Source organism: Mustela lutreola, chromosome 9 (genome assembly GCF_030435805.1).
Source record: "Mustela lutreola isolate mMusLut2 chromosome 9, mMusLut2.pri, whole genome shotgun sequence".
Classification (NCBI taxonomy): Eukaryota; Metazoa; Chordata; class Mammalia; order Carnivora; family Mustelidae; genus Mustela; species Mustela lutreola.
This window is the reverse complement of record NC_081298.1, coordinates 127,363,514-127,376,258: the sequence shown is the minus strand read 5'-3', so window position 1 is coordinate 127,376,258 and position 12,745 is coordinate 127,363,514. Positions and strand designations below refer to the sequence as shown.

The following is a 12,745-nucleotide window of genomic DNA, read 5'->3' as shown; positions in this document are numbered from 1 at the left end:
TTCTGCAATGACAGGAAGTTCTCTTTGGCAGCATTGGTCTAGAGGGACTTGCTTAGATGGGAGATGTGCTCATCTAAAAAGTAACCAAATACGAACCATTCTCTGAGAAATTCTCGCCAGCCAGTTTTCCAGTTATTCTTTCCCCTCCCCTTTTAAACATAAAGTAGCATGAGTTAAGAATGAAGATATTGGAGGTAATGTCCTCACATTTAAAGGAAGAGTAGAATTAGACTTGATTTATTCAACAAGTATTTGTTGCTTGACACATAGTAAGTACTCATGCACTTTTTTTTATTGTCCTGATTGTTGCTCTCTGCTGTCTAAAGTCTTTGCCTCTTCTTCAGAGCTCTGCGTTATCTGACTCTAGCTCCTTATCTCCTATTGCTTCCCAAGAAAGATTCTGTTTAGTCATAGTGTCTCGTGCTCAGTGCATTCAGGCCTCCTTACCTCACTTTGTTCCACTCCTTAACATTGCTATATGCCTCTTGACACCATTTACCACTCAGTCCCCCTGCCTTCCTTCATGTTAATTATTTTTATTAACATATAATGTATTATTTGCCCCAGGGGTACAGGTCTGTGAATCACCAGGTTTATACACTTCACAGCACTCACCACAGCACATACCCTCCCCAATGTCTATAACCCAACGACCCTCTCCCTACCCCCCACCCCCCAGCAACCCTTGGTTTGTGAGATTAAGAGTTTCTTATGGTTTGTCTCCCTCCCAATTCCTTCTTGTTTCATTTTTACCTTCCTTAGCCCCGCCCTGCCTCTCAAATTCCTCATATCAGAGACATCATATGACAATTGTCTTTCTCTGTCAATCCCTCTTTCTTAAAACTCTCTTGCCTCCTTGCCAGAACTCTCTCCTCTCTGGCTACTCCTCAGCCTCTACCTCATATTTCTTTCATCAACTGCCTCTTAAATGTTAGTATCCTTCAGGGTTCTGGCCTTGGCTCCTTTCCTTTTTGTTATTCTGTGCACATTTCCTGGGCAGTTTCATCTACATCTATGTGTCCTCTGATATATTCATGTATGCATGTGCACATGTAAGTATATGTAAATTATCAATTAGGGTTCTTGGTTTTCAGGCAACACCAATGCTGACTAAATTTAGCACATGTGAATTTATTGGAGTGCTGTTTGGATAGCACAAAACAATCCTTGGAAAAAAGATGAAACCAAGGCATCTTAAGGAGGCTAGGAAGCAGGTACAATACAAATGGTCTCTTAGACACATTTGGGCAGTGCCCTGCTGTTAGAATGAATGCATTCCAGCTCTGTTCATTCTCTCTGCATTTCTCCTCAAGGTTCCCAGTTAGGCTGGAAGTCTCCCAATGGCCTGATTAAGAATCTCATGAGACCTTATTTAATGGGGAAGAAGTAACTCCCCAAAGGAAATCAGATATTCTTTGGAAGGGGAAAAGATGATTGTAGTTAAGAACAAATAAAAAAACAAATGGTATCATATGTACCTGTAAATTGCAAATGTCTATCTTTAGCCCAGATCTCCCTTCAGTTTCTCTTTCACTATGTCTTGCTGCCTTCTGAACATCTCCATCTAAATGTTGCTTAGTCATTTCAAATATAACGTCTTTTTTTTTTTTTTTTTAAGAGAAAGAAAGAGAGTGCGGGGGCAGGAGGGGCAGAGAGAGAAAGAGAGAATCTTAAGCAAACTCCATGCCCATTGTGAACCCAATGTGGGGCTCAGGATGCTGAGATCATGACCTGGGCCGAAATCAAGAGTCGGATGCTTCGCCCACTGAGCCACCCAGGCACCCCTCAAATACATTTCTAAAACTAAATTTGTAATCTATCCTCTTACCTCCTGCTTAAAAATGGGGAAAAAAAAGTAAAATAATTAAGAGTACATTTCTTTACTCCTTGATCCCCTTTCTGAGGGAAAGACACTTATCTACCAGAAACCTTACATCATTAATGAAAGATGACCCCAAATCTTCATTCTCAGAGCTGCTAGAGGTCACCAAATACTGTTTGTTCTGCCTATGTCAAATTCTCTCCTATCACTTCCACTGCTGTTGCCTTAATTCAGGCTTTCATTGGAACTGGAGTATCACAATAGCTTTGCAACTGTAATTGCTTCCAGTCTGCTTGCCAGAGCTACTGCCAGAAGGATCTTTGTAAAAGCAGATCATGTCATTCTTGTGCTTAAAAACATGGCCTTCAAGAAAATGCCCATTGCCTTTATAATAAACTCCTTATTTTTTTGCTTTTCTTGAAGATTTAAAAAAAAAACACATTTTACTGATATATATGACAAAAATATAACAAGTGCATACAAGGAGATTTTGTTTTTAACCTCTGAGCTGCTTCCTCTGTCTTGAATGTCCTTTCCAACCCTCATCCACCTGAGTTACTACTCAGTATCCTTCAAGACTTGGCTCGGGCATAGTGTGTTTTCCTCCCAGGAGTCTGTACCAGTGACAGTCACTCCTTTGCCCATTTCGAGTGCTTCACTCTGTGCATAAGCTTTTGAATTCCCCTTCGTACTGTATAACTATGTGTACTGTGTGTACCTTTTTTTCTCCTTTAGAGACTATGGAATTGTTGAGGATTGTGTGTTTTATCTCCAGGATTTTTGCCTGTTAACTGGCACATAGGTGATAGTGAACCTCGTGGGGTCATGTAAGACCAAGGCCCTGTGAGAAGTCTTGGCCAGTGTGGACCCCTGCTGTGAGACACTTGGGGGGTGTCAGGAGAGAACCCCCCTCAGATTGCTGATGTTGTGCTGAATGGATGGACGCTTATTGTCTGTACATAGCTCAGTGGAAGACTGGATGCCAGGGCATGGAGAAACAGGAAGATTCCTTCCCAGAAGCACACTTGGAAGTTAATTATACGCACAACATATGAGGGAAAGTTGTAGAATAAGAGCGAGTATCAGCAGATTATATTAGTCAGTCATACTTGAAGAAATTAGAGATGTTTGTATATTCATAGAAATAGTCTTAAAGAATATCCCCTGAAATGTTACCAGTTTCTTGGGGGTGAGATTCCAGCAGATCTTGTACTATTTCATTTTCATACTTAAGCAATTTTTTAAGTACATATATAAATTGTAATTAAAAAACAAGAACAAAAAAAAGGCATTTCCAGCAAGAGACAGGCTGTCTGCATCCCAGGTGTAGGGTCAGCAGGACAACTCTGCAACCACGAGGGAGCCTTTGTGGACCTGTTTTCCCAGCCAGCCTTTTCTGGGGAAGCTCAAAAGAAACATGATGCCCCAGACTTCACAGAGGAAACGGCAAGTCTATGTAACTGAGGCCAGATAGAGACCTGGTGAAAGTTCTGCTCTCCCTGTAAGGCTGATCAGCTGCATATTCCAGAGGCCAGTTACTAGAATAACTTCCCAGCCTGGCAGTGAAGTCAGGTACAGTCAATGGGAAGAGAACTTGGAGAAGCCCCAGTAGGTCTGTGGAAAGGATACTACAGGGATTCCAGCCCTACTACAATGAAGGAGAGCTTTTAAGTCCCTTGGATTTTAAAAATGCAGCAAATAGTCCGGGTGAATCCGAAGGTCTTTCTGGTGCTGGATGCTGAGCCCACTGTTGGCTAATCTTCAGACTGGACAGAAATGACCCCAGAAATGGGTCTTGTTCTCTCCCCTTCCCTCTGCAGGTAACAGGCAACTTCCAGAGATACCAGAGACAGACATGGAAAGTGAAGAAAGCAAGGGAGAGAGTAGCTGTGGCTTTGAGGATAAACAGGGTCACTGGGGAGGCAGAGAGGGAGGAACCAAGAAGGATGCCCTGAAAAGGGAGAAGGTAGGGTGCCTGGGTGACTCAGTGGCTTAAAGCCTCTGCCTTCGGCTCAGGTCATGATCCCAGGGCCCTGGGATTGAGCTCCGCATCAGGCTCTCTGCTCAGCAGGGAGCCTGCTTCCTCCTCTCTCTCTGCCTGCCTCTCTGCCCACTTGTGATTTCTGTCAAATAAATAAATAAAATCTTTTAAAAAAAGGGGGTGGGGTGGGGAGAAGGTAGTGCCAAAGAGGCTGAGTAGTGTGGTCTTTGCCATAGGTTCTCCATGGAACAACCAGGTTTTGCTTGCTGGTCTTTGATGTCAATATCAATACTGTTTCTTGCTCTAAACTATGACACTTAGTTATACCTGCACTGTTCTTTATTAAACTCCTTTAAGAGACCAAAAATAAAATAAATTAAGTGAAATTGTATTTATGCTGCTTCAGTTAATAGCTAAGAACAATTTAAATAATTTTCAGGTCTACTTTTTAAAAATTGATATATCTGTATTTCCATTGTTCTATTTTCACATAAACTGCAAAGCAAATGATGTATTGATCACCTGCTATGAAATTTATAGCTAATCTGACTTATAGAAACAGAAAAACAGCCAGTTAGAAATGAGGGTGCTTTTCTGTGCTCTTCTAAACATGAAATAGGTCAGCAAAGGGTTTATTTAAGAGTGAGGTTTTTTAGATCATTAATCACATCCCTAGGTTTTTATTGAAATTCCATCTTCCTTGATCTCAAGCAGTGATTCTTCCAAAGTAATCAAAAGGTGTTGCATTTTCACATTTAAAAAAAAAAAAAAATGAGTTTAAACCCTACTGAAACTGGAAGATTTTTGAGTAGGTAAAAAGTCCTGTTTTAAAATTTTTAAACTGAGAAGAGAATTCTTACAAATAATTTTTATCATTTTGGTGACAAAATCGCAACTACAGTAACATTTCAAAACTTGCATTTTCACCTGCTGTCTCTGTAGTGTAAATGTCTTCTTGAAAGGAAATCTACTTCTTACTCACTGTTTAAATGTTATCTTGACCCTGGAGGGACAAAATTAAGTGTGTTTGTTATTTGGAAAACATCTGCTAGGTAACTTACTATCACAACCACTCATCGTCATAGAAGAGGTTAGCAAATTTGGGACACTTGCCTTTTTTAAAAAGAAAAATGAATAGCCAATGACACTGTTAGCTCTTTTAAGAATTTTGCCGCAGATAACTAGCACACTTATGTGTGTGATACAGAGGATTTTCATGGTCATTTTACATCTTTTTTTTTTTTTTTTTTAAAGATTTTATTTATTTATCAGAGAGAGAGAAGGGGAGAGAGCGAGCACAGGCAGACAGAATGGCAGGCAGAGGCAGAGGGAGAAGCAGGCTCCCTGCTGAGCAAGGAGCCCGATGTGGGACTCGATCCCAGGACGCTGGGATCATGACCTGAGCCGAAGGTAGCTGCTTAACCAACTGAGCCACCCAGGCGTCCCTCATTTTACATCTTTTATAGAATCCTGTACATGTTCTACTTTCTAAAGATCTTGTCTTTACTGCTTATACATATCCTATAGCAAGTAAATTGCAATATGTTACAATAAGTGGAACGATTACAAATAAGCCACGTGCCACTGTCAGCCACTGAATTCTGGATCTTCTCTCCGGATTCCCTGGTTTGTGATATGTGACTGTCTGGACTGAGTTGAGGTATCAAGGTGTCAGTATGGTTTATTAAGCTTAACTTCTTTATTTTTTAGATTACACTATAAACAGAGATTCTGACTTTTTCCCTCCATCTCTAGGATTTAATGCTCTCCTTAGGGCATACTATATTTCTTTTTTGAGACCCCCTAGCTCTGTATCAGAGCATAGGAGGCCCTCAGATTTGACTCTTACCTACCTCTCCAAACTTATTTCTTGGCATGAGCCTGTCTTGTACCATGTACTCCAGCCAACTCCAAACTGCTTTTTTTGTTCCTTAATGTGCCACGTTGTCCCCTCTGCCTAGAATGTTATTCTCTTATTCCTCTTCCGCTCCTCCACTATGTTCTGTAGAACTCAGGGGTCTGTAAAGAGCCTCTCTTTGTCTCTCAACCCAACCTCAAGTTAGGTATCTTTCTTTGTGCTCATCGAGTATTTGGTGTATGACTCTGACGCTGCATTACTGGTATTTTATTATATTTATGCCTCTCTACCACCATACCCCAAGTTCTTTGAGGGTAGAGACCAGGTCTTAACCTATAGTTTAGAGATGTTTATGACTACGTTAATACCAGTTACTTGCTTCACATCTGCTACCATAAAGTTTCTCTCTGAGAGAGAGGGTTGATACACTCACTCATGCCTGTGAAGATTACTGTATAGTCTGTTTTAAAATCCTGCCCCTTCTACAGAAAACATGCAATATTAAATCTTCTATTCAGGCTCCCTTTTTCTTTTAACTTGATATATATTTCTGATCTCTTTTTCAATAGAGATATGTATATGTTTATTTTTCTTTTATTTTATTAACCTCCTAATCTTTTTTTTTTTTTTTTTTTTTTTTTTTGGCTTTGCAGGCTTTGGATGGATTTTTCTTTGTTGTGAACTGTGAAGGGAGAATTGTGTTTGTGTCAGAGAATGTGACCAGCTACTTGGGTTACAATCAGGAGGAATTAATGAATACCAGTGTCTACAGCATACTACATGTGGGGGATCATGCGGAATTTGTGAAGAATCTGCTCCCCAAATCACTAGGTATAAAACAATGTTTTTTGAAAAGAATATGAACTCTCTGTAGCTTTCTTTTCCATTATGCAATTATTATATTTGTAGTACATAGTATTATTCTAGAATATGTTATAACATATTAAAAATATTTAAATTTCATTTCGGCCTGATATGTAAATATGAAGAGAGAGTATCCTCAAATAGTTGATAGAGAGCACTCCTTTTATCCTCCTCCTCTCGCTATGCCCTAGTCATATGACAGTAGGAAGAAGCAGAGCAGTCAGCTGCCTTGCCACGAGAAGCTCCTGCTTGAAATTACCTTTGTTTTCAATTTTGATTATGTCCAAGAAAGAGACAAATGTATATCCTTCCCACCACCCTGCTCCAAAGATAAAAAGGAGGGAGGGAGGAAGGAAGGGGAAAATATTCTGTCATATTATGTATGGATTAAAATGAACATTTTTGGATATAAGTGGTTTCAACTCAGAAGTTTCCAGTATGGTTGGACAGATTGTTTGCTGACAAAGGAGCCCAGCTGAGAGGACGGATGGGGTCTGATTTCCAACCTCTGTTCCATTTGCTAAACCCTGTGCCTGTTGCTTAGCCTGTGCGTGCGCTAAAGTAAGGGGAGGGCCTTGAGTAGAAATTCTGTATAACTAAACTGCACATGCAAATAAAATGTTATCTGTAGCTCTTTATTTTCTATACTGTTCACTCAATAGAGTGGAAGTTTTATTTCTTCTTTGAAAAAGAGTAGTGTGTTTATGGTACCTGAGGGCCTGAAATGATTATTTCTATTAAAATCACTAGTTTGATATTTGAATTATCAAGGGGTCTTCTGTGTTTTGTTACAGAATTTTAGAGCATGAATGACTTGAGAGATAATATAGCAGATTCCTTTATTTTAAAGATGGTACAAAGATAAAGTAATTAACCTAAACCTCACCGCTTGCTCATAACAAAACCAAGACTCCTTCCTCCAGTATAGGTTTGTTTCCATGATTTCCTCTAACAGTTACAGGCTGATGAGATACTAAAAAGGAAGGAGGTTCAGTGCAGAGGATAAAGTAAGAAAACTGTCGCAAATAGCAAGAGAAGAGCCTTAAAAACCCTCTTACTGCCACCATGGTTTGAATATAACATTGTTAACTGGGCAGTAGTGACCCATCACACAGTGATGATTACATGAAATATACAGACATCTTTTCTATAACTGAATTCAGTTTTTTAATACCAAATCAGGCAACATTTATGTTTTAACAATCATTTTTATATAATAACTTACTTTTTTAATTTTTTAGAGAGGGAGGAAGTGAGGCAGAGGGGTACAGAGAGAGAGCGGAAATCTTTGGTTTTTTTTTTTTCCAAAGATTTTATTTATTTATTTGACAGAAATCACAAGTAGGCAGAGAGGCAGGCAGAGAGAGGAAGGGAAGCAGGCCTCCGGCTGAGCAGAGAGCCCGATGCAGGGCTCAATCCCAGGATCCCAGGATCATGACCTGAGCCAACTGCAGAGGCTTTAACCACTGAGCCACCCAGGCACCCTGAGAGAGCAAGAGTCTTAAGCAGGTTCCATGCCCAGTGAGGAGCCCGACACTGGACTTGATCTCACGACCCTGAGATCATGACCTGAACTGAAATCAAAAGCTTAACCAACTGAGCCAACCAGGCATCCCAATTTTTATGTAATAACTTATTGACTACCCACTATATTTGCGGGTGAGAAGAATGGTTTGTGAAAAGAATGGTCATTAAGAAGCCAAGGTTGGTCTCTTTCTAGTTTAAATATTTTTTTGAGTCACAGTCTCCTTTGAGAAACTTTGAATCCTCTCCCCAAAAAGGTGCACATTTTGACAAGCCCATCCTTAAGAATATATACCTGCCAGGTTAAAACTCCTGCTTCACAATGGGTCTCTGGTTTCCAATCATTTTTTCATTTCCAGGGTGTAACAGAAACAAATGGAAAAGTGCATTAATTAACTGCTATAAAAAAATCTGAGTAAGAGTGTGAGCTATTATTTTTTGTCTTTAACTTTTTTTAAAGACTGCTAAAGAATTAGGAATACGTTAGGTCTTATTTTTGAGGGGGGGACATCCTATACAATCTCTTAGAAATTTTGCACTTTTTGTAATTGGTAGACATTAAGATTTGCTAAGGAAGATAAGTATCCTGTTGCCTCAGGATAATGTTAAATGCGAAGAGATCTGTCTTTAATCTGAATATCTAATAAAGCAGATGGCTAAATGTATGTCTTTGTATCCTCAGAGTTCTTCACCCTATTCGCAGACATATAATCAGTTTTTCTTCCACAGTAAATGGAGTTCCGTGGCCTCAGGAGGCAACACGACGAAACAGCCATACCTTTAACTGCAGGATGCTAATTCACCCTCCGGATGAGCCAGGCACCGAGAACCAAGAAGTGTGCCAGCGCTATGAAGTCATGCAGTGCTTCACTGTGTCACAGCCAAAATCAATTCAAGAGGATGGAGAAGGTAAAACAAAGGGTGATTTTAAGGGCTTTGCTCGCTTTTTCCATGGCTTTAAAGATCAGGGAGGTAATTGATTATAAACAGCCTTTTTCAGATAATAATTTTGGCTACTATATTATGCATCATAGTGGTGATTCAGCTTACTGTGTTATTTCCCAATACTTAAGAAAGTTGCCAACATCTAGAATCACCCCTTTAAAATGCCCCCACGCTCTCGGTTTTAAGCTGGCATTCCCACTAAAATGTCAAATTCAAACCAACTTGCTGCCTAGAAATAAGAGACGTAGCTAACTGCTGCCAGTTGGAAATGTACCAGATGCAGCAGGCTGTTGAACAGCTCTGATTTTTAGAAAGTTTCAAGTTTAGAGTGTGGGGAACATTGGAGAATAGAGTTAGCATTTTTGAGGCCATACAAGGTAATTTACAAGAAGAAAGCGTATGAGCAGAAGAAAACACAGCTGAAGCTCTAATACGAACATGGTATCAACATGGCATTCGTCAAGTATATGATGGAGGATGAGTTCTGCACGTGAGCCAGTCTGAGCTAAGTAAAGAGCACCACAAACTGGAAACTGGAGTAAGGACTGGGGAAGGTAGAAGAGGAGAAATTAATCAGAAACAAAGAAGGCCATGCATGTAGCAGGTTTCACCTGCAAATGGGTGCCACAGTCAACTGAGGATTTTTTACAAAATACACATGCCAGTGCCAGTCTGTCTGATATGATCGAAGTTCATGTTCAGCTGTGTAGCACTCAAAAATATTGGAAATGGGACTTTGAAAAAATTTGGTTACCAGCAATTTTATCTCTAGTATTATATTATTAGATCAGAGTGACTCCAGTATTGGGTCCTATAACATGTGTTGTTTTATGGAAACCATTAATGGAAAATGATGGATGTGAACTGTTTTCTGCCCTCTCTTCTTCAACTTCCCTTTCTTGTTTTGGCAGATTTCCAGTCATGTTTGATTTGTATTGCACGGCGATTACCTCGGCCTCCAGCTATTACAGGTGTAGAATCCTTTATGACCAAGCAAGATACTACAGGTATTTACTGCAGAATTCAGAATTTACATCCAAAATTTTGTGTCCTTCTGTTGTCTGCTATTCAGCTTCTGGTCACTCATCTTAAACAGAATACATTTTAAATGATGGTCTTGATCCTGGGCACTTTATATTTCATTGTATTAATTTTTTTTTTTTTAAGATTCTACTTTTAAGTAATCTCCATTCAGCATCAGACTCAGCCTCACAACTCCAAGATCAAGAGTCACATGCTCCCCCAACCAAGCCAGCCAGGCACCCCATTTATCTTGTGCATTCTAGATGTTGTAATCATTGTCATGGGCAGGGCGCTGAGGAGAACATTATAACTATTCACATACTGTTTTGGTTATAAATTATTTTTCATAATCATGGAATAAGATTCTTAAAGAAATTTGGCAAGGTAGATGTACATATAATTATTTTTAAATGGTGCTTTTAAAATTATGCTTCAGTGGATCTGGCTATTTCTTTTTCCTCTCCTCTTTTTCTTTAAATGTATTCAGCACATACTGATTAAGTGCCTGGAAGTGCCTGTCACTGGGTGTGAGATGGGAAAAGGCAAACCAATAGGGAGAACCTGTTTTTAAATTAGCTGGTGAACCAGTGCCTATTGGAGGAGCTGATATTGAGCCCTAAGCTCCAAAAGATGAGGAGGAGCCAACTCGCAAAGTGTGGAAGGGGCGGCAAGGAGGGTCACGGTGCAGCCTGAGAGCTCCTGATTGAGGAAGGAGAGCTAGCTGCAGAGGCCTGTGGGAAAACAGACAAGTGCATGAGAGGAACCGAAAGAAGGGCAGCAGTGCCCAAAAGTGAGTGCCAGGAAGGAAGGCCCTCTTTATAAAGGCCTGCTTCATATTTGATTTTTAGCCAAAACAAATTGTTATTGTCCTTTACAATTTTCTATAGTATTTTTCATATGTTATATAATCCTATCTTCACTTTAACACATCAAGTTTCATACTTTCACATCAGAGTTACTTAGGTATCAACTACTTCTCTCTTTTTAAAATAAGGATAGATATCTCAGAGACATTTTTTAGCAGATCAAGATTTTAAAAATCATTTCTACTGGATTTTATTCTTCGTGAAAGTTTAGGTTTAAAATACTTTTTGACCCTTACCATTATTTATAACATTTGTTAATATTTGTTACAATATTTACTAGTTTTTTAGTCCCAGAAACTTAATATTCCTATTGTGTGCTTTTATTCTTGTGTTTTTAAAGATAAGCTCCCAGCTGCTCTTACTGAAGAGTAGGTGGGGATAAATTAGCATGAATAATAGAGTATAGTAAAGAGAATGTCTAGGACTTGGAGATACAGCATCTGCGCATGGTAATTATCCTTTACCATAACTTTCTTCCTTCTCTTTTGAGTCTACCATCTACATTTCCTTTTCCATTTCCCACCCATGTACAGCTCTGGAAAAACTGAATAATCTTTATTAAAAACCAAAAATACTAATGCATGGGGAAGAATAGGGTTTACTGAAAAATATAACTGGTCTTTTGCGTCCATAAAACCAAGTAAGGGCTTGTGAGCAGAATGAAAGCTTGCTGGAAAGAGTGGAAGTCAGGTCACTGAATAAATGTGGGAGATGAAGGAGGCCTGAAATTTATGAGGATAATTTAGGAATTTTTTTTTTTTTTTTTTTTTTTTTTTTTTTTTTAAAGATTTTATTTATTTATTTGACAGAGAGAAATCACAAGTAGATGGAGAGGCAGGCAGATAGAGAGAGAGGGAAGCAGACTCTCTGCTGAGCAGAGAGCCCGATGCGGGACTCGATCCCAGGACTCTGAGATCATGACCTGAGCTGAAGGCAGCAGCTTAACCCACTGAGCCACCCAGGCGCCCAATTTAGGAATTATTTATGAGGATAATTTCAGCTTCTCCTCATATTGCATTTCTATACATTGAATCTTAAATTGGATTTTTAAAAAATTTATTTGAGAGAGAGAGAGCATTACAAGCAAGGCGAGAGGCAGAGGGAGAGGGAGAGAAGCAGACTCTGCTTCTGCTTCATGACCAGAACTAAAATCAAAAGTCAGACCCTTAACTGACTGAGCCACTCAGGTGCCCCGTAAATTGGATTATTTTAAAGAAGACTATATTTTCCCATAGGAATAATGTTATTACTGGTAGTTTTGTTCCTGACCAAGGACCCAGCATTAAAATTTTAGATGTACCTGATTTTAAAGTAGATGTGTATAAATTTAAAAATTAAGCTCTGAATCAAATAATAATTATAAATCTAGAGAGAACCTCAGAGATCATGGACTCGAGCCCACTCATTTTACAAAGGATAGAATGGTGCCTTTCCAAAACCATACAGCTAATTGGTGAGAACAGACATCGATAGGCCCTAATATATAGCTCTTCCTTTATATTGCATTGCCTTCTACCAAAGCACTATTACAAGGACATCACTGTACTGTACACACTTATTATATAGAAGATACCAGAGGAAATGTAAAATATAAAAAAAATAGAAAGGTGGCAAAGAAATATAAAGTGTTCTTAAAATGTAAATAACATTTTATTGTATCATCAAAATATATCATTGATTTAGATAAAAAAATAATAAACCAGTTGCAATAAGTATTAGATATTTAATTCCTTAAATTTTAGTAGTACTTTTAATTCTCCATAGAGTTACATCACTTTTAAAAGTGGTTCCCATCCCTTAAAAAAAAAAAAATCATCTGCCAAGAAATGTTGAACAGTGGCTTACTAGTTGGATTGGTTAGT

At 39.0% G+C, this 12,745-nt stretch overlaps 1 protein-coding gene across 6 annotated transcripts in view; it reads left to right on the top strand.

Moving 5' to 3' along the window:
* The window catches only part of NCOA1 (nuclear receptor coactivator 1), a 237,361-nt gene that overhangs the window by 161,628 nt on the left and 62,988 nt on the right, over positions 1-12,745 (top strand). For all 6 annotated transcript variants that reach the window (XM_059132487.1, XM_059132484.1, XM_059132485.1 and 3 more), the window contains 3 exons: positions 6,315-6,492; positions 8,779-8,958; positions 9,906-10,001. In XM_059132487.1, the coding sequence (XP_058988470.1) occupies positions 6,315-6,492; positions 8,779-8,958; positions 9,906-10,001 (454 nt within the window). The remainder of the gene's footprint in view (positions 1-6,314; positions 6,493-8,778; positions 8,959-9,905; positions 10,002-12,745) is intronic.